This window comes from Bos indicus x Bos taurus, chromosome 3 (assembly GCF_003369695.1).
Source record: "Bos indicus x Bos taurus breed Angus x Brahman F1 hybrid chromosome 3, Bos_hybrid_MaternalHap_v2.0, whole genome shotgun sequence".
Taxonomy (NCBI): Eukaryota; Metazoa; Chordata; class Mammalia; order Artiodactyla; family Bovidae; genus Bos; species Bos indicus x Bos taurus.
The window spans coordinates 48,790,714-48,817,261 of record NC_040078.1 but is presented as its reverse complement, the minus strand read 5'-3'; the positions used below and the strand labels follow the sequence as shown (position 1 = coordinate 48,817,261).

The following is a 26,548-nucleotide window of genomic DNA, read 5'->3' as shown; positions in this document are numbered from 1 at the left end:
TGCTCAGTAATGTCCCTCGCGGCACTGTGGTCCCAAACTCCAGTTCTCAAAATGTGGTGAAGTATTAGTTTAAGCTTCACTAGGTGTAACCAAAGCCTCTTCCTGAAGGCAGGTTTTGCTGCTTGTGAAGAGATGAAGGCCCCAGGGACATGCACAGCAGAGAAGGGGTGACAGGGTAATATAACCTTTGAATGTGGATAAGAGTCTAGGGCAGGAAGATGGTGTCTCCGAGAGCCCCCAATGATTGACCCTTTCCTGTAAGGTGGTATTTAGTTCTTAGGGTGGGGTGTTGAGTGAGTTCTGGCTCCACAGGCTGGCCTGGTTTGTGAGCTGGCCCTCTTTTCAGATTTTCTCTCCCAAGTGGTAAGTCAGCTTCTGGAACATCTACGTCTTCTTCCAGCCAAGCCCAAAAGCGTCTGGAGCCATCACCGGGATGTGACACGGATGAGCGCCATCCAGACAGTGCAGACACCACCCTGCCTTAAGTGGTCAATTCCATCCCTGTGAAACCTCAGAAAACGGATGCCTAAGCCCAAACTTCAGTACCTGGAGGACCAGCCCTTGAGGCCTGTGAATCACTTGTTTCTGTATCAGATGGAGAGCAAGCACTGCCCTCGTCTGCCTGCATCCCTGCTTGAGAACCAGTCAGTTCTAAGGCACATGGATCTCCTCAATGGGAAAGTAAACAGTCTTCCTCTTAAAAAAAAAAAAAAAAAGGACTGAGGAAAGGGAAAAAAAATGTGTCAGATTTTCCTGGCTGTGCTACTTTTCTAGTTTATCAGATCTAAGTGAATTCATATCAGCAATAGCTTCCCTGGCATTTCCTATTTTCAACAATATTGAGTTGAAACACACATCGCCCTTTTTGTGGGACGACTGGATTGCAGCTACTCTGCTCCCAATATTACTTTCATGTTCTCTCTTCCTTCCTGGATGATTTAAATAACAGCAAAATGTGGCCATTGCCAGCTCTTGAAACATTTCTGGCTGCATTCCTTTTCCTCCCTGAAAACCTAGGCTCTGGTCAAAACCTTAATTCATAGTGACTTATTAGCAACCAGAGCGAGCTGTAGAATAATCCATTATGAAGAAAGCAAGCCTCCCTTGGAGCTTCTCGGAAAGGGCCTCACTTTCTAGAACTGGCCTCAGTGGGCCAGGGGAGGGGTGACATCAGCCCTCAGGCCTTTGTTTTATCTTTCAGGTGTGGGGGAGGGGGGAGAAAGATGTGCCCATTCTGTTCTTTTTCACTTTTTTTCCCTGCCTGTGAAACTGACTTTTGCATTCTTGAGAGCTGTGTCATGACAAGTCCCGTAAATGATTCACAGTGAGGTGACCTTTACAGAACGGAGGAGAAATCAGCTGGGTTTCAGGAGCTGGAGAAGCCAGAACTCTTCCTCCCTCTGCTGTGAGCCGGATACTCTCTGGCTGCCAATCCTGGTCATGTGATGTGGTAGTGATTTTCATCACCAAGCTAATACTGGCAATATTTACAGATGAAAGTGTGTAATTTAAACCTAGGGGATTATTATATAATTAAACTTCTGAAACTGAAAATGGGATCAATACCCAATTTAATGTATTGGTGGAAGTGGTTAGGTGTTGTAAAGAGGAAAACTTGTTCACCTCATCAGTATGTTTTAAAATTTTCTCTTCTTTGTTTGTAACATTGAATACCACCAGAAATATTTCTTAACTTAGTCCAAGAAAAAATTTAGCCTTAGCTAGCAAGGAGTATAAAAATTTTGCCAAATGCAGATGGCGTCACTGCTTTCTAAATTGTTAGTACCATAGATGATTTGAACCAGAGAGAAGTTTTTTTGTTTCTTTCTAAATAGTGTTTTTTAAAATGCTGTCTTTTTTCCTCCTGTTCCCAGAAATAAAAGTGACCCTCCTGATCGCCCGATCCTTTCATCTCTCTCCATTCTTTTCTGCTACCATCAGGGAACAGTTGTCAAAGGGTCATTTTTAATCACTGTGGTGAGGATTCCAAGAGCCGTTCTCATGTACGTGTATAACACTCTGAAAGAGAAGGTAAGGCAACACGTTAAAACAGAGTGTGCTCTGTGTTTGGGTCACAGAAAAGTGAATCACTGGAGAATTGCACTGGGTCCCAGGACAGGAATGTGACCTGTGCCAGGGGCCATTCAGAAAGCTCCAATGGGCTTCAGGTCCCATCCGCACCCCACCCCCAGCAACCTTCCTGTCCAGCTCCCTGTTTTGTTTAAGTTTGTTGGATTTTCTCCAACATGGTGGCACAGGTGGTGTAGGGAGGACATAGTTCTTAGCTTGCTGGGTTTTCTTCCTATTTAAATGCTGAACAAATGGGAGAAATTCTTAAGATGAAATTTAAGCAAGGTTTTATGGATATTTATCATGCTTTTTTAAAGAAAGAAAAATATACCGTAAGATGAGGAGATTTCCCCAGCTTCTGTGTCTCCTGGATGGTGTCAGGGGAAGTTAGTTGCATGTGCCTGTGTGTGCATTCATGCTTAATAGTGAGAAACGGGCAAACTGACCTAAATCTCAGCTCAAAAGACAGAAAACTGTGGGGCTTTTGTGCCTCGGGGTTTTTCTTCTCCCTGGTTTTTATTTCCATGCACATTTGGTTATGAATGCCAGTGGAAACCAAAACACCAGGAAAACAGCTGTTCTCGTGGTATTTCTGGCCTGCCAAATAAGGAAAGGTTGGATTTTTCCCAACTTTTCTGTTCTCACACAATGTTAGTTTCCCCACCCTCCCATTCCCACCTCTGTGTTGGTGACTTGGTCAGAGTTTGACAGAGTCCAGCCATTTGGGCATAGGTATGTGCTTTTAGTAAACGGGGAAAGTTTTACATGTGGATTCGTAATGATACTTTAGAATTGTTTTTGTTGCTCTTTTGAGCAGAAATCTGAATTGTTGAAGATTTCAGTCAGTCAGTGTTAGTTGCTCAGCTGTATTCGATTCTTTGTGACCCCATGGACTGTAGCCTGTCAGGCTCCTCTGTCCATGTTCTCCAGGCAAGAATATTGGAGTGGATTGCCATTTCCTTCTCCAGAGATTCTTCCCAACCCATGGATCAAACCCAGGTCTCCTGCATTGCAGGCAGATTCTTTACCATCTGAGCCACCAGGGAAGCCCAATCAAGATTTAATTGTAAATCAAGATTTAAGATTAGTATATTAATTAAGAACAGTTGATTGGCTTTCATATAAAATTATCTAGCTTCCTTACCTTGAAATGCACACTAAGCCATCACCCCTGATCAGAGAGTATTTTCTGTTAAATATTGCTTAACTACATGTTTGTGACTTAAAGAGACATTTCACCATCCAGGATAAATCTATCTACTCTGGCTGTTGCATTTTGAAATCAATCCTTCAATTTTAGGAAACTTGGAGAAAGATTTCTTGAAGAACAGAGCAACTTTTTATTTCAAGTAGATTCATATAGTTTATATATATTAAATATATTCATATATGTATATCATGCTCTGCTTAGTCGCTCAGCATCTGCCAACAATGTGGGAGACCTGGGTTCAATCCCTGGATCGGGAAGATCTCCTGAAGAAGGAAATGGCAACCCACTCCAGTATTCTTGCCTGGAAAATCCCATGGATGGAGGAGCCTGGTAGGCTACAGTCCATGGGGTTGCAGAGTCGGACACAACTAAGCAACTTCACTCACTCACTCATGGACTATAGCCCAACAGGCTCCTCTGTGTATGGGATTTCCCAGGCAAGAATACCAGAGTGGGTTGCCATTTCCTCCTCCGGGGGATCTTCCTGACCCAGGGATCAAACCTGCATCTCCTGTGGCTCCTGCATTGCAGGTGGATTCTTTACCTCTGAGCCATCAGGGAAGCCCTCATATATGTATATATGCATGTGTTATGGCATAAAGTGAAGAGGAACTAAAAAGCCTCTTGATGAAAGTGAAAGTGGAGAGTGAAAAAGTTGGCTTAAAGTTCAACATTCAGAAAACGAAGATCATGGCATCCAGTTCCATCACTTCATGGGAAATAGATGGGGAAACAGTGGAAACAGTGTCAGACTTTATTTTTCTGGCTCCAAAATCATTGCAGATGGTGACTGCAGCCATGAAATTAAAAGACGCTTACTCCTTGAAAGGAAAGTTATGACCAACCTAGATAGCATATTCAAAAGCAAAGACATTACTTTGCCAACAAAGGTTCGTCTAGTCAAGGCTATGGTTTTTCCTGTGGTCATGTATGGATGTGAGAGTTGGACTGGGAAGGAGGCTGAGTGCCAAAGAATTGATGCTTTTGAACTGTGGCATTGGAGAAGACTCTTGAGAGTCCCTTGGACTGCAAGGAGATCCAACCAGTCCATTCTGAAGGAGATCAGCCCTGGGATTTCTTTGGAAGGAATGATGCTAAAGCTGAAACTCCAGTACTTTGGCCACCTCATGCAAAGAGTTGACTCATTGGAAAAGACTCTGATGTTGGGAGGGATTGGGGGCAAGAGGAGAAGGGGACGACAGAGGATGAGATGGCTGGATGGCATCACTGACTCAATGAACGTGAGTCTGAGTGAACTCCGGGAGTTGGTGATGGACAGGGAGGCCTGGCGTGCTGCGATTCATGGGGTCGCAAAGAGTCGGACACGACTGAGTGACTGATCTGATCTGATCTGATGCATTAGTACTAGATAATCATAAGTTAATAAACATCAGGGAACTCACTGTACCCCCCAGAGCTAGGCACCTTAAACTCTTTGGGGAAACAGCTTCCATAAATCTAACAGTCAATGGGTCAGCCTCTCTGGCAGAAGTCTAAGAGGTTATTTATCACTTCCTAGATCCCATAAGGACTAAGGGGTCAAACTCCCTTTTAGTGATGTCACTGTTGGAGAAATGTGTCCTTTCTTAGGTTAAAAAAAATAGTCTTCCTCAGCAGCCATACAGCCCAATACTGTACCTGCAGTATAAGCATTTCATACAGCCACTCTGAGATCCTTCTTACATTAAATGGCTCATTCACAACCATAGCCAGGCTAAAAAGGATGCAGGTCAGATTTCATCCAGTGGAATTAACACTGGGACAAGAAAATGTCTATATAAGGCTAAGTTGTCCCTGGGGTCCTAATAGAAAACTATTTCAGGATTGTTTTCAGGGATTCTCCCCTACCCCCACCCCAGTCTGGGCAGTAAGATACATTTAATCACCCCTTTCCCCAACAAGTTTTATTAATTCATCCATTCTTGAGTTATACACAAGTTCAAGTTATATTTCAAAGGACTAACTTATCCCCCAAAATTTAACCCTGAAAGTCTTAATATGGGATGTTTTTCCAAAAAATTAAACCTGATTTTTGTGTGTGTGTGGACACATAACTAGTATCTACAATACATTAGTTTTATTGTCTGTGGGATGTGAATTTCTCATGAATATAAACTATGGTTTGAAAAAGCAGAGTTTATGATTGAAGACACTTAGGAAAACATGAAGAAAGAGAGGTTTGTTTGTTTGTTTGTTTTTTACTAGAACCAAAAGGTCTGGTTCACCTTTGCTAGTAAAAACAGGCTAATCCATTTCCCTTTCTGCTGAACTCAACAGCACTCCTAACAGGTAAGCCCACAGAAGAGAACCCTTGCTCATCAGTATAGTAATGATAGTAATTAGTAGTAGCAGTAGCATATACAGAATAGAAGAACTTCTGTACCTATGAGAATTGCTGTGGTGCTTCTCCAGGTACACAGATCTCCAAGTAGGAACAGGGTGTGCTGGAAGACACTTCTGTTTGCCTCTTTCCTGTGCTGTTGGTGACACTGTTCCTTTCTTTCTGAACTGACCCAGCAGGACGGTGCCTTGTCCAGGTGCGTGTCCCAGTGCTGCTGCTGCTGTTTCTGGTGTCTGGACAAGTGCTTGCGCCATCTCAACCAGGTACGTCTCCTGCGCCGGGGACATGGTGTGAGGGCCTGCCAGTGGGCACTGTCTCTTAGGCCAGGGGTTAGCCAGTTATTCTGTAAAGGCCAAATTGTGTAAAAGTTTTCAGGTTTTGGGTCATTTGGGTCTCGGTCACAGCTACTCAGCTCTGGTGCCGCAGCAGAAAAGCAACCACAGACAGGATGTAACTGGATGGGCCTGAGTGTGTTCTAGCAGAACTTATGGGCGCTGAAATCTGAATTTTATTTTTTGTTTTTGCTCCCCTGTGTCTTTGTTGTAGTGCCAGGGCTTAGTTGCCCTGCAGCATGTGGAATCTTAGTTCCTTGACCAGGGATCAAACCCACATCCCCTGCATTGGAAGGTAGATTCTTAACTGCTGGATCACCAGGGAAGTGCCTGAAATCTGAATTTTATATTTTTTATGTGTCAAGACATATTCTCCTTATTTTTAATTTCTCCAACTTTTTTAACAGAATTATTCTTAGCTCTGACCTGAGGGAAGCAGAGATGGATGGATGGATCTGGTTCCTTGGCTGTCATCTGCAGTCCTTTACCTTAGAACCTTAGGTCGTTAATACAAGTCTTCAAATTCTGAAAGAAATGTGTCTCTCTTTCAAAAAAAAAAAAAAAAAAGGAGGCTTTAGAAACTCTAATACAATGCATATGTGTCAACTGAGAGCTAATTTTCAATGTCTTCTCCAAGAACTATAATTTTCCTGAAATAGGAAAAGGACTGCCTCCCTAATTTTTATGTATTTCACCAGCCTTTCACTTTCAAGCTATAAATATTCCTTTAAAAATCAGAAAAATTATATACTGTGATTGTTTGAATTTCAGATTTTTTTCCTCCTGAGTCTTTCAAACCGGTGGAAAACTAGATATGTATTTTATTTTTCTGTCGATAATTTAGGAAATTTTAATAACCCTTAGTCAAATTTACACAAAGCAGTATTTTTGTAAGTCAGCAGGCTGTTTTATAATTTAAATGTTCACAGTACTCGCTTAGAAAAGTACTTCTTATTTTTGCCCCTCTTCCTAATAAATGTACCAGTAGAAGTAAAGGGACTAATTAGACCATCTATGTTTAATGTCTTATAAATGGTGTTAAGAATACCTTTCATTATTCGGGGGAGATTGTAGTCTTCTTGTAGTAAACCCTATATTTAAAGCTCTTCTTAAGACACTCGGCATACATTTTAGAGTGTGTTTAGCTTTCACTTGGATCACATCAAGCAAGCATGTATAAAGCACAGTAAAATACTATTGCACCTTTCAGAATGGTAGGTCCCGTAGCAAGTCAAGCCAGACCCTGTGAATGTCTTGTCACAGTGTAATGTACAAGCCTGTCTCCCCTAGAACTCTGTGTACACATCCAGACACCAACTTATTCTATGAAGATGCTATTGAGATGCATTACAAATATTTACTGTGATAAAATACATATACATGAAAATCAAGCTAAGATACACATAGACGGACTAGAAAGACGAAAGCAGTGGAACCTTTGATATACCGATGTGTTGGCCACATGGTCCTTTAGGGCCCTAAAGCTGAGTTGCTGTTCCCTCACAGTGTTAGTAAATTCAGGTTCTTTCCATGTCCCTCTTTCACTGCTTCATAGACCCCCACCCTGGGGCTCTATGAATACTGCAGGGACCACCACTTCAGGAGAGGAGAGAAATGGGTGAGGAGGAGGAAGGATGGGCTCTGGGCTCATATCAACATCACCACCTCCCGCTCCTGCCTTCCAACCAGAGCAGCTCCACTTTTATCTGGTTGAGGAGTGAGATTCCACTGAAGGTTTCATTTAAAGACAGGCTCTGCTGCTTGAACACACTTGAAAGCCACTGTCTCAAACTATGTCCTTGCTTGTTTTCTCTGCCCTCTTATCCTAAGGGATATACTTTCTGCATTCTGATGTTACAGCATCTTATATTAACCCTGTACCTTTACTTTTGGGATTTCAAAATGTTTCCAAAATCATAAGCAGTGTTAGTATTAATCGCAGTATAATTATTATAAATTGTTGAAATCCTTTTAACAGATGTACAATGGGAATGATTGTCCCTGAATCACAAAAAGACTCAGCTAGCCTCGAGGATCCAGCTCATGGTGAATCAGTGTTGCAAACAGGGATGGGTCTTTGAATTTTGATCTTGGTGCCAGTGATTGTGCCTGGGCCTAAACCAGCTGCCAGAGCAGGTTTTTTAAAAAAACATGTATACATATGTATTTTTTCCATTCACTTATTTGGCTATGGGATCTTCAGTCTTTGTTGTGGCATGTGAGATCTTTAGTTGTGTTACTTGAACTGTTTAGTTATAGCACATGGGATCTGTATCCCTAACCAGGGGTGGAACCTAGGCCCCCTGAATTGGGAACTCAGAGTCTCAGCCCCTGGACCACAAGGGAAGTCCCTAGAGCAGCTTTAACGTGGGGTGACTCCTATAGGACTGGGCACTGCCAGGTGATGTGGGCACTGCCAGGTGATGTGGGCACTGCTGGGACGTCTCAGGTTTAGGAGATTGAGAAAGAAGAGGAGGAAGAATAAAAGAGAAAGAAGCAAAGCGAATACTGATGAGGAGGGAAAGGTCACCTGTTGTCTAAACAACTCCTGGAAAGCAGAGTGAAATAAAGATTTGTAGGGACTTCCCTAGCAGTCCAATGGTTTAGACTCTGTGCTTCCAATGCAGGGGGTACGGGTTTGATCCCTGATTGGGGAACCAAGATCCCATATGCCATGCAGCATGGTAAGGAAAAAAAAAAAAGATTTGTAAGAATAAAGATGATTGTTGTGGAGTCGTGGCCAGAGCTATTGTCGATCTTATTTGGCAGTGGACAAAGGAAAGGGAGCTTAAAGTGAGAGAAGGAGTTTAGATTAGCCTTTGAAAAATTTCCTGGCACTGGATTGAGTTGCTAGGAAAAGATTTTCTCTGGAAATCCGATTTAAAAGAGTTGAGGCTTTTTTTTTTTTTTTTTTTTAATTTTGCTAGTTTTGTGCAGAAAGAGCCGGGAAATGCTAAAGGGGAATGAGATCCATTTGTTACCATCAGAACCCAGATGCTCTTCTTTACTTAACATCAAGGAGCGGGCTGTGTTTCAGCTTTGGTGCTTAAAAGCCTAATCCGTCTTCCACAGCCCTGGGAGGGAGGCTAGTGGCAGTTGCCGCATTTTGTTGATACCCAGCCTAAGAGTACGAGGTAATTCACCTGCAGGGTAGGGAATGAAATTCCACATCTCATCGTTTCTCATTACTTGCCTCTCTACATTGTAAATCCCAAGTGTGTGTACACCCACACATTTATTTATCCAACATCTATTTATGCTGTATTCAAACCACTAAGGTGTAACAAGGGGGGGACTGTGATGAAACAGAGTCTATATAAAGCAGGTCAGGGCTTCAAGGAGCAGACAAACTAGTGTGGGGAATGGGGGCACTGTGAAACACTTGCATGAGATATTTATATAACTGTATGTGCTGGAATGCGGAGAAGGCAATGGCACCCCACTCGAGTACTCTTGCCTGGAAAATCCCGTGGACAGAGGAGCCTGGTGGGCTGCAGTCCATGGGGTTGCTAAGAGTCGGGCACAACTGAGTGACTTCCCTTTCACTTTTCACTTTCATGCACTGGAGAAGGAAATGGCAACCCACTCCAGTGTTCTTGCCTGGAGAATCCCAGGGACGGGGGAGCCTGATGGGCTGCCATCTATGGGGTCGCACAGAGGCGGACACGACTGAAGCGACTTAGCAGCAGCAGCATGTGCTGGAATGAGGTCTTTGAAGTTCAGGAAAGGGAGTCTTGGTATGGGGAGGTGCTTTGACTTGATGATTAGGAGAGCTTGCACTGAAGAGGTAGGATTTGTCAGGCATGAGCATAGAGCATCACCGGAGGTCACAGCTGATAGCAACAACAGTAGCCGCGGCTTCTTGGCACTCACGGGCTTCCCAGGTGGCGCAGTGGTAAAGAATCCACCTGCCAATACAGGAGATGCAAAAGACACGGGTTCAATCCCTGGTTTGAGAAGATACCCTGAAGTAGGACAGGACAACTGCTCCAGTATTCTTGCCTGGAAAATTCCATGGCAGGCTACAGTCCATGGGGTCACCAAGAGTCAGACATGACTAAGCACATAACACATGCACTTGACCCTCACTGTATGGCTAGTTGTGTGCTCAGCACTTTCCTGCAGTAGATCAATTGTGAGTTTTCACTGAAGTCCCCTGAGATAGTTATCTCCAACATAGAGGTGAGGAAACCGAGGCTTAGAGAGGGCCTGTAGTTAGTTAGTGGCAGAACTAGGAGTTGAATCCCTATCCATGTTGCCTCTGGGACCCAAGCCCTGAACACTGTGCATTTTAAAACAGCCAGAGAGGGAGTCACAGCCACTGCCTAGGGTGGGTCTCTTGAGCACCTGCTTGAGCCAGAGTCCAGACTGGCTGTGAAGCAAGGCTGATTTCAAGGCAGATTTTTGTGGAGGAGGACAGGAAAGGTATGGGAACAATGAAGGGGGTGAAGGCTGGATCAGGCAATTATAAACCCAGAAAAGGCCAGTCAGGGTGGTCTAAGCCCACCTCCTCCCCTCAGGCATGCCTGTGTCAGAGCTTCTGGGAGGCTGACTGGCCAGGCTGTTCTTAGAGTTTTTCAGATGAGATCCTGCAGCCTCCCCCTCCCTTCTAGCACTTTGCAGGAGCCCAACTGAGAAGGCCCCAAGTGGGACCTTGCAGGCTAGCCCATCAGCAGGAGGCCTGCCCTTATTCTTATGGTCCACACATGGTTCCCCATGGAAATGCCTTCCTGAGTGCACATCTTGTCCACGGACGACACAGACATCTGAACTAGTGCTGATGGTGGCTTTAGATCAGTGTTCCTCTAGGTTTGACACCAACTGGCGGGCTCACTGGTTTTGGACCTCATCTTCCTGAGGGTTCCAAACTGGTTAAACGTTCCAGAATGTTCTCTCTTCAATTCTTATAGGCAAATGGTAGAATTTCATGGATTTTCATTTTCACGTTACAACTAAAGGCTTTTTACCAATCAGTAAAGTGCCTGGTATGTTTGCACATGCATGGTCGGTCACTCAGTTGTGTCCAGCTGTTTGGGACCCTATGGACCATAGCCCACCAGGCCCTTCTGTCTGTGAGATTTCCCAGGCAAGAATACTGGAGTGGATTAAGAAAAAAATAATGCTGGAGTGGGTTGCCATACCCTTCTTCAGGGGATCTTCCCAACCCAGGGATCAAACCCACATCTCCTGCATCTCCTGAATTGCAGGCAGATTCTTTGCTGTGGAACCACCTTAAAGCTTATTCAAGTGTGTCATTTGGGAATCAGAAGTGGTGTTTTACTTAATTTCCTGAGGTCTCAAATTCAGAATTCTATTGAGATGTCTGACTGCCAAAGTGAAGCCTGATGAGCATTCAAGGCTTGTGAGTGAGCCCAGGCAGAGATGGGATTTTGCAGACTGGGGAAGGAACCTTCACTGTGGGTACCACCAGAGTCCCCTTGGTGTGGCTGTGTTGTTCAACTACAGTCCTACTTGTCTTGTTTCCCACTTCATTTCTGGTGAGTATTGGCTGTTGTTTAATGCATTGTATGTTTATCATGTTGAGCATTGCCTTCCTTTTCAATTCTTTGCTCTTCCAGAAGAAGTGGGAATGGCTGTAGAAAGTGAGCTATGGGCTGAGGTCAAACAGGTTTGAAAACGATTTCCAACCTGTTTCCTGGAAGGAGCTCTTAAGTAAAGGCAGCCCCTGGCCAAGTATGGCAGCAGTTGGTTTCTGCCTTCTTGCTGGAACTTGGGTGAATCCCTCCACCTCACTGAGCTTCTGCAGAAGAAGAGAGTCAGTTTGAATGACCTGAGGTCCTCGTTGGGAGTGCTCAGCCTTGTCCTGGTGGCTTGCGGAGAGCTGGGGCACACAGGTACCATGTTAGCACATTGCAGCTGTGACACGCTTTGTGTGGAATGTGGGGCAGGTTGGAAAACCTGAACTGCGTGTCTTCCCATTGTGTCCAGAACAGCAGGATCATTTTCTTTTTAATATTTATTTATTTACTTATTCAGCTGCACTGGGTCTTAGTTGCAGCATGTGGAATCTAGTTCCCTGACCAGTTCTAGAACCCAGGACCCCTGCATGGGAGCATGGAGTCTTAGCCACTGGACCACCAGGACAGTCCTGAATCTTTTTTTTTCATGTTGTTATTCTTATCTATAGTGAGGACTTACCCTGGGATCACAAAGGTGAGTGACGCTTTATGTTGCCTGGATCTCAAGCCTCCAGAATCTTGTCAGGTGGATTGAGGATGTGAGTGAACTGCTATCTTCATCCCCTTATGGCAGTTCTCCCAACACTGCTGCTGTAATGACAGCAACAAGTACATCCAACTGGTGACTGGATGCGGTAAAGTGCCAGTCACTTCAGTCATTCTCAACAGTGGAGGGTAGTGTCCAGAAGCTATTACTCCCCATTTCTACTGTGGGCCACTATGCAGGGTAGCTGGGTGAATCTTCTGCCGTATCTCCTGGTCAGTGACTTGAGAGGATGGAGTGACTCAGATCTGCTTTAATGCAGCCCATCAAGCTGCCAGCCCACTTTACTGTGACGTCTGTCTAGATATGAAATATCAAGAAATGCATGCAGAGATTATTGCCTCTTAGCATTTGACTGGAAATGCCCATAGCTTCCTGACTTCTGACTAACAAATATACTGGTCAGAAAAACTCCAGATAATCCTGTCGAATCCAATACGGAGAAAAACTTGCTGCTACTTGGCAAACATACACATCTCTCCCCTCCCTGCTTCATACCCCAGCCCACACTGCCTGCCACTGCTTGTCTTTCAGGGCACAGAAAGTTGGTCTTTGTCTTCTAAGGCTTTGTGGCAGACTTAACTCTGTAATACCCCAAAAACCTTCTCTCCCCCCGCCACCTCCCTTGAAGTTAGCTCAATTTCAAATGCTTCTCTTTCTCACAGTCCATCAAGAGCGAAGGCACTCTGTGACTTTTCTGTGTCTGGTTTTGGTTCATCCTTAGCCAGCTGGCAAACCTCCAGGGACTCCTCTCTACTCCCCAGAGCAGCATGTGCAGCTCAGAAAAGAAAAGTAATGAATATTGTGCAATTCCTCTGCGTTGATTATGAAAATGATGTAAAGGTTCTTAAGAGGACGTGGTTCTTGGGGTAATTGACATTGCCTCATCACAGAGCGTCCAGACAGCTGTCCTTTCCGTGACAGTGGCGGTTCCGAATCCTGCCACCCCCCGCCGACTGGCTTAGAGCTATTCTGGGGTGGCCAGCTGACGGCGAGAGCCCTGGAGAGATTCCTCTGTGTGAGCATGGTGTAGAAGGAAACACACACGTGTGTCAATATGATCATTTACATTAAGGCCCATTTATAGATGATGGTAATCCTCACAGCCCAGCTGTTTTGTGCCAAATGCTACTGTTCTGACTTTAGATAGAAAGGAATTGAGACACCTATCTATCAGAGGCCCCAGACTGTCTGGGAGAAAACTGACTGTGTCCTCATGTTTCCTGATGTGTGGCTCAGAACCTGCTGGGCTGAGGGCCCTGGCTTTATGTGGCTTCCTGGGGAGCAGCCTTGCTGGAGCCCGGCTCCCACCTGCCGTGGGTGTGTTGCAAGGCTCAGACATCAAGAGGGTGTGGCCCTAAAGCCTTCTGCCCCAAGTGGGCCTCAGCAGCCTCTATCCTCCTGGGGAAAGGCCCAGTACACAGTTGCCATCTGTCTTTCCTAACTTGAAATTCTTCTACCTTCTCAGAGAAGCAGTTACTGTTTGTTGAATGAAAGATGGCCTTATTATAGGGAAGGAAGGGTGAGTTATGTAGGGGGCCCTCAGCTAATCAGAAAATGCTCCTGGGAGACAACTGTTGGGCTCCCTCCAAGGTATGCAGCAATTTCCCAGGTGGCTCAGTGGTAAAGAATCCACCTGACAATGCAGAAGACACGGGTTCTATCCCTGTGTCAGGAACATCCCCTGGAGGAGGAGATGGAAACTCACTCCAGTATTCTTGCCTGAAGAATTCCATGGATAGACAAGCCTGGCAGGCTACTATCCATGGAGTCACAAAGAATTAGACACGACTGAAATATCAATAACCTCAAATATGCAGATGACATCACCCTTATGGCAGAAAGTGAAGAGGAACTAAAAAGCCTCTTGATGAAAGTGAAAGAGGAGAGTGAAAAAGTTGGCTTAAAGCTCAACATTCAGAAAATGAAGATCATGGCATCTGGTCCCATCACTTCATGGGAAATAGATGGGGAAACAGTGGAAACAGTGTCAGACTTTATTTTTTTGGGCTCCAAAATCATTGCAGATGGTGATTGCAGCCATGAAATTAAAAGACACTTACTCCTTGGAAGGAAAGTTATGACCAACCTAGATAGCATATTCAAAAGCAGAGACATTACTTTGCCAACAGAGGTCTGTCTAGTCAAGGCTATGGTTTTTCCTGTGGTCATGTATGGATGTGAGAGTTGGACTGTGAAGAAGGGTGAGTGCCGAAGAATTGATGCTTTTGAACTGTGGTGTTGGAGAAGACTCTTGAGAGTCCCTTGGTCTGCAAGGAGATCCAACTAGTCCATTCTGAAGGAGATCAGCCCTGGGATTTCTTTGGAAGGAATGATGCTAAAGCTGAAACTCCAGTACTTTGGCCACCTCATGCGAAGAGTTGACTCATTGGAAAAGACTCTGATGCTGGGAGGGATTGGGGGCAGGAGGAGAAGGGGAAGACAGGATGAGATGGCTGGATGGCATCACCGACTCGATGGACGTGAGTCTGAGTGAACTCCAGGAGTTGGTGATGGACAGGGAGGCCTGGCATGCTGCGATTCATGGGGTCGCAAAGAATCGGACATGACTGAGTGACTGAACTGAACTGAACTCACACACATGTGCACACACACACGTGCACATACAAGGTGTGCCGCTCCTCAAGACAGGAATACCTCCCACTTATCAGGCACTGTGTGTGCCAAGCACCAAGCTGTAACTGCTTCACATGTATTAACTTCCTTCATCCTCACAAATAATCCTATGAGAAAGGTACAATTATCACCCTTTTTCTTTTTCTAGTAGAAGATGACACTTAGATTCAGAGAGGTTAAGTAGCAACTTGCTCCAGGTTCAGTTCAGTTCAGTTCAGTCTCTCAGTCGTGTCCAACTCTTTCCTACCCCAAGGATGGCAGCACGCTATGCTTCCCTCTCCATCACCAACTCCTGGAGTTTACTCAAACTCATGTCCATTGAGTCGGTGATGCCATCCAACCATCTTATTCTCTGTCATCCCCTTCTCCTCCTGCCTTTAATCCTTCCCAGCATCAGGGTCTTTTCCAGTGAGTCAGTTCTTCACATCAGGTGGCCAAAGTATTGGAGTTTTAGCTTCAGCATCAGTCCTTCCGATGAATATTCAGGACTGATTTCCTTTAGGATGGACTGGTTGGATCTCCTAGCTGTCCAAGGGACTCTCAAGAGTCTTTTCCAACACAGCAGTTCAAAAGCATCAGTTCTTCGGCACTCAGCTTTCTTCACAGTCCAACTCTCGCATCCATACATGACTACTGGAAAAGCCATAGCTTTGACTAGACGGACCTTTGTTGGCAAAGTAATGTCTCTGCTTTTTAATAAGCTGTCTAGGTTGGTCATAACTTTTCTTCCAAGGAGCAAGCGTTTTTAAATTTCATGGCTGCAGTCACCATCTGCAGAGATTTTAGAGCCCAAGAAAATAAAGTCTGTCACTGTTTCCACTGTTTCCCCATCTATTTGCCATGAAGTGATGGGACAAGATGCCATGATCTTAGTTTTCTGAATGTTGAGTTTTAAGCCAACTTTTTCACTCTCTGCTTTTTCACTTTGATCAAGAGGCTCCAGGTTACACAGAAGGAAAGTACGAGAGTTGAGTGTTAAGGTTTTGGGGACCTAATCAGTCACCCCCTCATCCTAATAAAGTTCTGAACAGAGAGATCCAAGAGACAGCAGATGAAGATTAAACATACCACCTTGAATATCTAATGGCTGGGGGTGGAAAGTGCACTGTAAAAGCAGGTTATTAATGTTTCACCCTTGAGACGAAGAGACCAAACCATTCTCTCCCAGGTCCAGCCAACAGCGTACCCCAGCTCCTGAAGTCTCCCCTGTAAACTCAGTGGGTGAGCTGAGAAGGTGTGTTCCCAGGGTTAGGTGGATCCCAAAGTGCTGAGCCAGCCTGTGCTCTGCCCCTCCCTCCAAACTCTCAGGACATGTTGCCTTATTGTTCTTTGTCCCTTCCCGTCATGGCATGTTCTAGGTATGCTGCAAATATGCTGAGGGAGATGGCCTGTGGTTTTAACTTTGATCTATGGAAACTGACTTTTGAGTCAGCAAAATCCAGTTTTCCTATAAATAAGGAAGCAGGTGACCCATGAAAACACTGAGCTCCAGGGAACAGTGTGTGACCTGAGGTGGAGGCAGTCGCCCGTTGACTCCTTCTGTGTTCCTCACGCCCGCAGTCTAGTGCCTGTGGTGGGCACCACACTTACAACTGAGGCTGGGTCATCATCTGTGGTGGTGGCCCGGGTAGAGGCCGGGCAGGGGGATGGTTCAGATGGAAGACAGAACTTCCACAATCCAAGTTTGCAACATTATCCAAGTGCTTAAACGGAAAGATTATAGATTAGCTTTGACATTTCCCAAATTCATTTAGTGTGGGAAATGAAATTAAACCATCAACTAGCTCCTACCTCAAATCTAATCTTCCTTATGATGGAGAGCAGGTGTCTTCATGTCATTTCTCTTTATCTGCATCTGCTTCTGGAACAGAGTTGTTGTCCAAGGCTCAGACTGCTCACCTCTGAAACCACGCCCTCTCCTCCTCACTGCCAGACCCTTCTAAGGGACTGAATATGGTCTTCAGCTGTCGCTCCCCAACTGTTTTTGTCTTAGGCATTAGGCTTGTTGGGAGAAGGTGTTGATTGTTGGCCAGAGACTAGAGAATGCATTCATAAATTTTTTTTTTTTTTTAAAAGGAAAGTGGTGTGAGTCACAGTGGTGGAGGGAGTAACAGCCACTTTGATGTGGCAGGTACTGATTTCACATTCTGCTACAAGCTAGAGCCTGACGGTGTTCTGGGCTGCCGCTGCCACCATGTGAGTCTCAGCTTTGACTGACTTCCACACAGTCAAAGATGAACCACAACCACAATCTCAGATGTGCAAGAAATATTATATCATGACTCTCAACCTAATTTCTGGCTGTGAACTCCCATTCCACTGAACTGGCAGAAAGTTAATCCGTTATTCTTGGGCTATCCCTCCATGGGGTTATACAAAGTATCAGGTAGCCCCGGGCATTAGTACACACAGTTTGCCCTTGATTCATCCATCCTCCTATACTCATGGCTCCTTCAGGCCCTGCTGGGGAAGCAGGAGTCTTCTGGAAGGCCATTTATTGCCCTGTCTGCCTAGATGTGCCTGTGGGTAGGGTAACCAACCCTCTTGCTTTCCCTGAGATTGTTCTGATTTTAGTTCTGAAAGCCGCAGGTCTCTGAAACCCCCTCCCGCCCAGCAAACCCAGACCTAGGAATGGACACTTCCATTTAGAGTCCTGCCACTTCTCCATGCTCTGTTAAAAAGAAAAAAAGCAGACCTGGACATGTGTTTGGAACCCACAGATCTCTCCCTCTCCTTTCCCAGTTCAAGGAGGGGTCTCATTTTCTAACTGGGGGATAGAGGAAGACCACGACCACCTTTTGTTCCCAGACACTGGGGTCATGTTGGGAACCCCCTTCCTTCACCTTCTTCACTGGTAGGAAAGGTTTAGAGAGCTAAAATTTTGGAAATCAAAAGCCAGTAAGAATTTTACGCTGAGTGTCTTCTTAGTATCCTACCCTCAGCTCCCTCCCCTCACCTGCAGGAATGAGCCACAGATTGAGTCCTGTGGGAATGAAGCAGACAGAGAGACCAAAAACAAGAAAACAGATGCAGGAAGAGAAACACAAGTCGAGAACAGAGTGAACCATCACACACATTGGGGACCACTAGACAGTCCTCCTTCCATTTAAGGTTTCATCTCTACCAACATTTCAGAAAAATAGGAGAGGAAGTGACTAAGAGCATTTTGGCACAGTTAGCATTTTTATCTAGGCAGGGCTAGAAAATTCCTTAAAGTTTTGTCAAGTGGATCCAGTCTTTGAAGTTCTTCAAGTTTTGTCTTCTCCCTCCTTTTGTCTTTTCCAGAAGACCTCAGCTGGCACAGGGGTGGGACAGGGAGAAGCATTTGCTAGACTTGCGTTCATCCAAGGAGTGAGACAGCTGAGGCTGGATGACTTCATCAGGAAGCATCTTGGTGGGGGCAAGAAGGGCCCTCAGGGACTGTTGGCCCTGCCAACATCTTGCCTCCATCAAGACAGCAATAAATAAACTTCGTGAGGTCCAAGAACACAAACCTGTCAGCCTGGCTCAGTGCCCGGTGCCCAGCCCTGAGCCAGCAGAGGCACACCCTCCATACTTGTCTTTGGATGGAAGGATGAGCCCGTGCTTTCTCAGCACCAGCCCTGGTTTGTGCTGCCGTCACACAGCCTAGAGCATCTGCTAGGGATATCAGGGAGACAATAAAGAAAAATGCAAGCTCATAAGAGGTGCCCTCGCTTGTTGGAGCTGCCCTGACAGCACCTAGGACTGACTGCAAGGCAATCTGCTTTCTGAGCAGAAGTGCTGGTGGTTAGAGGAGGCCAGAATGGAAGAGCAAGTAGTCTTTGGAGCTTCAGGAAGAAGAGATCTGTTATAACAGCCAGTGTCTTTAAACAGATACATTTTTCTTATAAGAGAGTTTCCATTGCATGCTGGGCCACGCCATGCACAGAGCAGTGATTACCCCCAGCAACCTCTCAATCGATTACCAGGCTCTCTGTCAGCAGGCCTCATAGGTCAACTGTTGCTTTGCCCGCCCCACTCCCATCAATAGCATGTTCATGAAAGGACAAGCACCTGACTTAGAAATTATTCCCCCCATATGTGCAATCTATGAAAACATGTAAACATTCCCATTTATTTTCCCCATCTCCCTCTTGCCATTTCCTCAGGCCTGAGCTTCAAATCAGAGATGTTTGACATTCTCTTAAGAACCAATCTTCTTGGGTCTGTGAAAAACATAGCCATTTCAGCTCAGACAGTTGCTCAGTCATGTCTAACTCTTTGCAGCCCCATGGTATAGTCCGCCAGGCTCCTCTATCCATGGGATTCTCCAGGCAAGAATGCTGGAGTGGGTTGCCATTTCCTCCTCCAGGGGATCTTCCCAACCCAGGGATCGAACCTGTGTCTTTTGTGTCTCCTGCATTGGCAGGCAGATTCGTTACCACTGTGCCACCTAAGAAGCCATTTATTGAGTTTTTATGGTCTGTCAGGCACCCTGGTAAACATTTATATACATGGTCTAAGTTTGTCCTCTCAAGGACACCGTGCAGGCGTTACTGCCACTGTACAAATGAGGAAGCTGAGGCCAGAGGCTGAAGAGCTTACCCAGGTTGCTAGCTGCTATGTGGGGATCCTATGACTTCAAGTCTGTAGCCCTACTGGCTTCACCGAGCTGCCTGTCAAGGGTAAGAGTAAGGAGGAGGAGATCAATGGTCTTCACTCACCAGAGACAGCCAATCCATTTAGTCTTCTTTCTAATAAAGCCTAAAGTCAAAAAATAGTAAGAGCATTTCCCATCCCCTGTATTTCCCTTTGCACAGATCCACAACTTTAATTTTGCCATATGGACACCCAGGCCTGCCTTTGCCTCCCTCTTTTCTACCACCAATGATTTCCAGGTCAGATGAGGTTGACGCGGGGAGAGCCCTCCGAAAGGGCCTGGGGGAGGCAGATGGCGCTCCTGTGCAGCCCTGTATCCAGGGCCTGCTCACCACTGAGCACTGCATCCTTGTCCTGGCGGGTTCCCTGGAGGGGCGCAGAACTCTGCTAGCATATCAGTGATGGCCAAGTTCGGCAAGAGGCAGGGCCTGACTAGGCTTTTTCTGGATTTGAGGAGAGGAGAGGGCATGACTGTGAATATCCGATTCGTGTCCATTTTTTATCACCTCTGCCTGGTCATTTAGCCTCTTGAGACTTCTGCTTCCTCATTAGTTAAATGAGAGGGTTTTCCAGGGTGGCGTCTGGGATAACCTTTTAATCCTAACATTCTACTGAAGGAACAAATGTACCAATGAATTGAATTTGACTTTGGATGAAGTATTATTTGGAGGCCATTCTTGGTTTGCAGAAAGCATCTTCCTTTATGCATTCAGTGTGCATAAAGCCTCACAGAGAGGGCGTTTCAGCTGCGGGCCTCCCCCCACCCCCCTACTCCGTGCCCTGCCCGACAGAGTCAGAGCAGCTGGCCCAGAGCTGAGTGTCACGCAGCAGAGACAGTGGCTGCGCTGCGTACATGCCACTCAGTAACTAAGACCGTCACTATGGAAGAAGCTGTATGTGTTCAAACTTCTGATAAAGTCACGGCAATAACGAAACACACTAAACTCGGGAGGCAGGGAAAAAACGGGGGAGGATTCATCTTTAACCATCTGTGCTGCTGAAACTTAAGCCATGGTGTTAAAAAATAAGCACTCTAACCTCTTAACGTTTTTCACAATAATTTTAGAAAGATTGTTTTTTGTTAGAAACCTAAGTCTTGTGTGTGAAGATACGTTTGTCTGACATTCAAATAGTCCAGTTTCAGTTTCGTTTTGTTGAAGTCGAATTCACATTCGTGCTTTCATTTTACAGTACTTTTTGTTTCCAGTTTTAGGACCCATGCTTCCCTGCCCATCCATCCTCTTTTCTGTCTGTCTCCCTGCTGTGTAGCTTTGTGGGGAAACACTGGGGTGAAGTCCACGTGATATTAGCAAGGGTTATTTCTGAGGGGAGGCGTCAGAGTAACTTTTTCTTGCTTTCTTGTTTGTCTCTGTGTTGATTGATCTTTTTTTAAAGACGAGCATGGAAATGATAGAGCCATTCTTCTAAATAAGCAAAAGGAAAATGCATTTTAAAGGAGCAAACAGGACCACACTGCCTGTGTGTGTGTGTGTGTGTGTTAGTTGCTCAGTCGTGTCCGACTCTTTGCAACCCCACAGACTATAGCCCGCCAGGCTCCTCTGTCCACGGAATTCTCCAGGCAAGAATACTAGCACCCGGCTTTACTGGCAGTATCAGGCCCCAGCCAAGGCAAGTTTCTTCCTCTCCCGCCTCCCGATCCCAACCCCGAAGGGTCTGGCAGGTTTCCCCACTCCCCTTCTCCCTGGACTTGGGTAACTGGTGAGCGGTGAACTCTTGGATCCGAGCGGCAGATGCCAGGCCTGGAGGCTGTGCCCCTTCTTCCTCAGCATGTGTTTGTGGTAAAAATGGAGCTGAGATGAAAGTCGCTGGTGATGGTTCCTGCAAGTCTTACCAGAAAAGACCCCTGGATGTACCAGGATGGCTCTGGGCACAGATTTCACTGTATTTCTTTCAGTCCCTAGGAAAGTATGAACACCAGTGTTATTTATTCATCATCCAGTGTCTCAGGTTTGTTTTCATAGTTCTTGTTTTATTTTGAGTTAATAAATATCAGGATTTTGTGAGGAAGGCACTCCAGAAATAAAGCTGACTATTCACGGCAGGGCTTTTGGCAAACGCCTTTCCTCCTGTGCAGAGGGAAACTGTTTACCTTTCTGAAGAGTCAACAGAAGCTCGGGTTCACAGTTCCGCCACCAGAAGAAGGGCCCGCTTCAGTTTCATAGGTGGACTAATAGCTGCCCTTCGCTGATGAAGGACGTGGAGTGGACTGGGCTGGCTTCCGGCTTGAGTTAAGGAGGGAAAATATGCTTTCTGTGTAAAAGCTGCAATTAACATTCTTGGACAACTCTCAGAGTAAATCAAAGAAATAATCCAACTTTTCTGTTGCCTAAAATTACACTTTAATCTCTTTCCTTTCTCTGCAAAAAATAAGAATTCTCTGTGAAATGGGAATAATGTACCCATGGTGATTATTTCACTGAGTTGAGGTGAGAAGCACATCAAGTAAGATGATAGCAGGAGGGTGCCTGGTTCACTCTGAAGTACTGCACAAACATGAAGCATCTCTAGCGAGAACCTGAGAGCGGGTGTTAGTGTGAAGTGACATTACTCAGTGGGGCTGTTGAGCCAGTCTGTGGGGGCAGCGTTAACAGGAACCCAGCCTCTTTCTACTAACCCATCCTGCCACATCCTTGGGTCTTTTTAATGATACGTCTCCTGAGAGCACCACTTTATTATTTTGAATCTTTTGGAAGGAAGCACAAAGTATAGCTCAAAGTAAATGTTTTCCTGATGGGCCTGAATGAGTCAGAGGTCCATTTCTTGTAAGTGACGCAATGTTGGTTGCATGCCTGTGTCGGGGGTATGCTACCCAACATCTCTGCGCTCTAGTTCGCATCATCCACTTGTGGTTGTTAAGAGGATTAAATGTTTTCAGGGGAATATAGAACAAGGTCTAGCACATAGTATGTATTCCGTGAGTGCTTGCCATTTTCAATTATTTATTTACACACAGAAGTTGCACACCTGCCTACTGATAGCAAAACAAAAAAAAAGGCCACAGGAACAAATTAGGAAGCTGCTTCCAGGTTTCTGGCAAGCAGACATATCCCTAAGGCATCTCTTGAAGTGGGGTATAGGGGAGTAGAGTACCTGGCATGAGTTTAATTCCTCATACTCTTATTTTCTTCCCACAGAAGAGTTCTTTTTGGGGGAATCTGGCCCCTGGCTTCTGATAGCTAATGATACCAATGTGCTCAGTTCCAGGGCCTGAAACTGGGCTCTTGTCTAACACTCGGAAATGAATTGTCCAAGGAGACACATGTGCTGACAAAGCAAGGGATTTTATTGGGAAAGGGTGCCCGGGCGGAGAGCAGGAGGGTAAGGGAACCCAGGAGAGCAGCTCTGTCACATGGCTTGCAGTCTCGGGTTTTACGGTGATGGGCTTAGTTTCTGGGTTGTCTTTAGCCAACCATTCTGACTCAGAGTCCTTCCTGGTGGTACATGCCTTGTTCAGCCAAGTTGGATGCCAGAGAGAAGGATTCTGGGAGGTGGTCAGACATGTGGTGTCTTGCACACGTGAACAAGGTACACGCCTTGTTCAGCCAAGATGGATACCAGAGAGGATTCTGGGAGGTGGTTGGACATGTGTCTTGCACGTGTGAACAAGGTACACGCCTTGTTCAGCCAAGATGGATACCAGAGAGGATTCTGGGAGGTGGTTGGACATGTTGGTGTATCCTTTTGTTCAAAAGGACAGGACCTCCTGTCATAAAACAACTCGTGCAAATGGTTACTATGGTGCCTGGCCAGGGTGGGCGGTTTCAATCAGTGTGCTTCCCCTAACAACTGGGCATTAGGTACAACTCAAGCAGAGCCCAGGAGGCACAGTGGAGGTGTCTGGGGGGCCCCCAAAGGCTTTGGTGAGAATGAGCTTTGGGAGGTGCAGGACTTTCTGGCTCAACAGAAGACGGTGAGAAGAGATCTGCCCTGAGCCTTCACGGGGCAGCCTGGGGGAGCTTCCAGAAGCACAGACTGTGCCTTCCTGTCATCCCCCTTGCTACACAGCATGATGTTTCAGCCCTGCTGAAGTCCGGGTCTGGGGGAGTCCCACCACACTTCTCTGCTTGACCCCTGAGTCTCACTTCACTGTCTCCTGCTGCCGCCTGGCCCCATCTACCCCCGTTCCCTGCAGGAAGCCAGCCCAATGCCAGTTCTATGACATCTTCCATCCCTTCCCCTCCCACATGAGCCCTCCTCCCCTGACCCCCGGCTGGGTTTCCACTCTACTATGCTGCTCTCTCACTGGAGCTTGAGTTGTAGCTCATAATTCACGAGTCCTCCCAGCCATACAAGCCCCCACACACACCCTCCCCTGCAGCTTGTGACAGACCCTGGTGGACCGTCCAAGAGTCTGAAAGCTGATCCACCTGTACCTGCAGGGAGTCCTCAGTCCCAGGCAAGAGAGTGACAATAGGACCTAGTGTTGAGGTGTCAAGTGGGTAAACCTGCCTTGTATCGATTTTGGGTTTTCGTGGGTTCCATCTCAAGGCATAGACATGTCCACTTGTTTAGTCATGCTAAAGAAACATGCACACTGAATTTTGTCTGGTAATAAAAGCCCGGTGCGGCTACCTCCTTTTTTCTTGTTTCAGGATCCCATGATTAATCTTGACCACCAACACAATCTATTCTCAGTTCCTTATCATATCAGTTCTTTCCTAATGTGGTGTTAGGGTCTGCAGATCACTTTAGCGTTCTGTCATCCCAGGAAGATGCCAGTGCTCCACGCCCAGACTTACAGCACTGGACACTTACTGCCGTCCATCTTCCAGCTGCCTGACAAGGAAGCACTTCTCCTCAGAATAAGTATAAGTTAGCTAATGCTGAAACTGCAGAAATGTTCGATCCATATCCTGTGTCGTGAGTGATTCTTCCCTCCCCCAGCTCCTCATTCAGACATTAATTCTAGGTCTCTCTGCAGCACGCAGGGTTGAACCTTGTGGTAAAATGCTAGCGGTGCAGTAGCGGCAGGAAGGCATATATATAATTTCCCTGTCAGAGTGGTTTTAATGCTCTCTTTCATGGAGCATGAAACATTAAAGAAAAGATAAATGGTTACGGGCCCCCAAGATCTGTGGAGTCAACACATGTGTGAGAAAGTACCATTTTAACACTTAATTATTTTAGCCAAGGAATAAAATCTATTTTTATTGCTTATGAGCAGTGGTGCTAAACTGACTATGAGGTTGTGATCTGTAGGAAAAGGAAATCTTCACAGAAATTGTATACCCAGCCTGAAACAGGGAGACCACCAAGGACCGCAGTTTAAGAGGAGACGTGGAGGGGTGGGGGCTGGGGACAGAACCCAAAGAAAGAGGCCGAGTGGCATGTGGCCCTGCTGCTGAGCAAGATCACGCGGGGACCTGGGGTGTCACCTGGGAAGCAGGTCCTGCCTCTCCTGGGTCCCTGCGAACGTGAGGGATTAAAGCCTGCAGAGGAAAAAACCGCCAGTCCTTTCCGCACCTCCTCAGTGCTTAAAGAATGGCCTCTGTGTTTCCCAGTTGTAAATGAGATCATCATTGGTGAGGTCTGGAGGGAAATAACCACCCTCTATTACATGTTTTCTATGTGCCTGTGCTTTGCTAAATGCTTTATAGGGAAAATGTTCTTTAATCCTCCCAATGTCCCTTTGCAGTAGGTGCTATAATTCATTTTATAGATCAGGACACTGAAGTCTGACAAGGGGGTAAATCAACCAAAACTGACAGCCAGTCAGTGGTGAAGACTCTGGGACTTGAACCCAGAGATTACCTGCCGACGGGGCCTGTGCTTACCTTAAGCACCATGCTTTTAAATAGCCTTTTGATAGTGTCATACCCAGAAAGTTAGAATGAAAAAAAAAAAGCTCCCTGATGTTCCAGAGCACTTGGGACAATGCCCTTGACCTTGGTTTTCAGTCTGTAAAAGACTGATTCCGTCATTTACCTACCTGCCCTGCACATATGTCTTCAGGACGTTGAGTTGGTGGTGAGGGCTCTGAGAACCTTAGATGATCAAAGATGCTTAATCAGATAATAAGCAATGAGTTTTCACATCACTTCTCAAGACTTAAGTCCTCAAACTAGTGGACTTAAGTCTGCCAACAGCCAGTTTGAGATTTTAAAAGTGAATTTTACATGCATTCGTTGTAAGTCGGAAATCCAAAGTTCTTGTGGAATACCATTAAGGCACTTCTGCAGGGACCTCATCTGACATCTGACGGAGAATATCCTGCTGAGGCAGGCAGGGTGCCCTCCCCGGGGAGGTGAATACCCAATCTTTCATCTTTGAGAACCAAATATTCCTTTCTAGTTGACCGTGGGGAAGAGGGAATTACCAAGAGAGGGTGAGTTAGGTTTCAGGTGTGCAGCAAGGTGATTCTGTTGTGCATGTACATGGACTTACTCTTTTTCAAATCTTTTCCCATTGGGTTGTTACATAATATTGAATGGAGTTCCATATGCTATACAGTGAGTCTTTGTTGCTTGTCCATTTTAAATATAGCAATGTGTACATAGCCAAAAAATAAAAGATAATTCTACGGCCTTACTCCCCTTCTCCTCTGTAACTCACTCTGATTAAGACGTGCACCACTGGGAGCTGGATTACTGCAGTAGACTCCAAGTTGGTTTCTTTACAGTGTTTTTGAATGGGTGTATGAAAGGATTAGCTTTATGTCATGAAATAAAACTTTCATCCTTTAAGCCAAAAGGAAAGGCAAAACCGAAGCAGGTAGCATTCCAGTGTATTTTCCAAGAGAGATTATAAATTATTGTAAACTGACAGTGCAAGTAGCATTTTAAAGATTTCAGGGGAAATGTAAATAGATGGCTTTGAAATTATCATATAGTTATAAGGAAAAGGTATTTTGGAAAAATGGCCCAAGAAATCTCATATGAACACATACACCCACTTGTCCTCTTCGATTTAGTAATCCCATTTCTGGAAATTTATCCTTAAAAAATGATCCAAAATCATGAAATTAAGATGTTTATTACATAGTTATTTATAATAGCAAATATTTGAAATAGTTTAAATATGTCCTAGCTACATATGTGCATGCATATACACACTCCTGATACAATATGTATTTAT

The 26,548-nt window shown here is 45.5% G+C and overlaps 1 protein-coding gene across 4 annotated transcripts in view; it reads left to right on the top strand.

Annotated features, from left to right (window-relative positions):
* Positions 1-26,548, top strand: part of SLC44A3 (solute carrier family 44 member 3) — an 86,237-nt gene that overhangs the window by 54,726 nt on the left and 4,963 nt on the right. For 3 of the 4 annotated variants that reach the window (XM_027536444.1, XM_027536446.1, XM_027536447.1), the window contains exons 11-12: positions 1,875-2,031; positions 5,798-5,884. In XM_027536444.1, coding sequence (XP_027392245.1) covers positions 1,875-2,031; positions 5,798-5,884 — 244 coding nt within the window. The remainder of the gene's footprint in view (positions 1-1,874; positions 2,032-5,797; positions 5,885-26,548) is intronic. The other variant, XM_027536445.1, reaches the window with a different exon arrangement.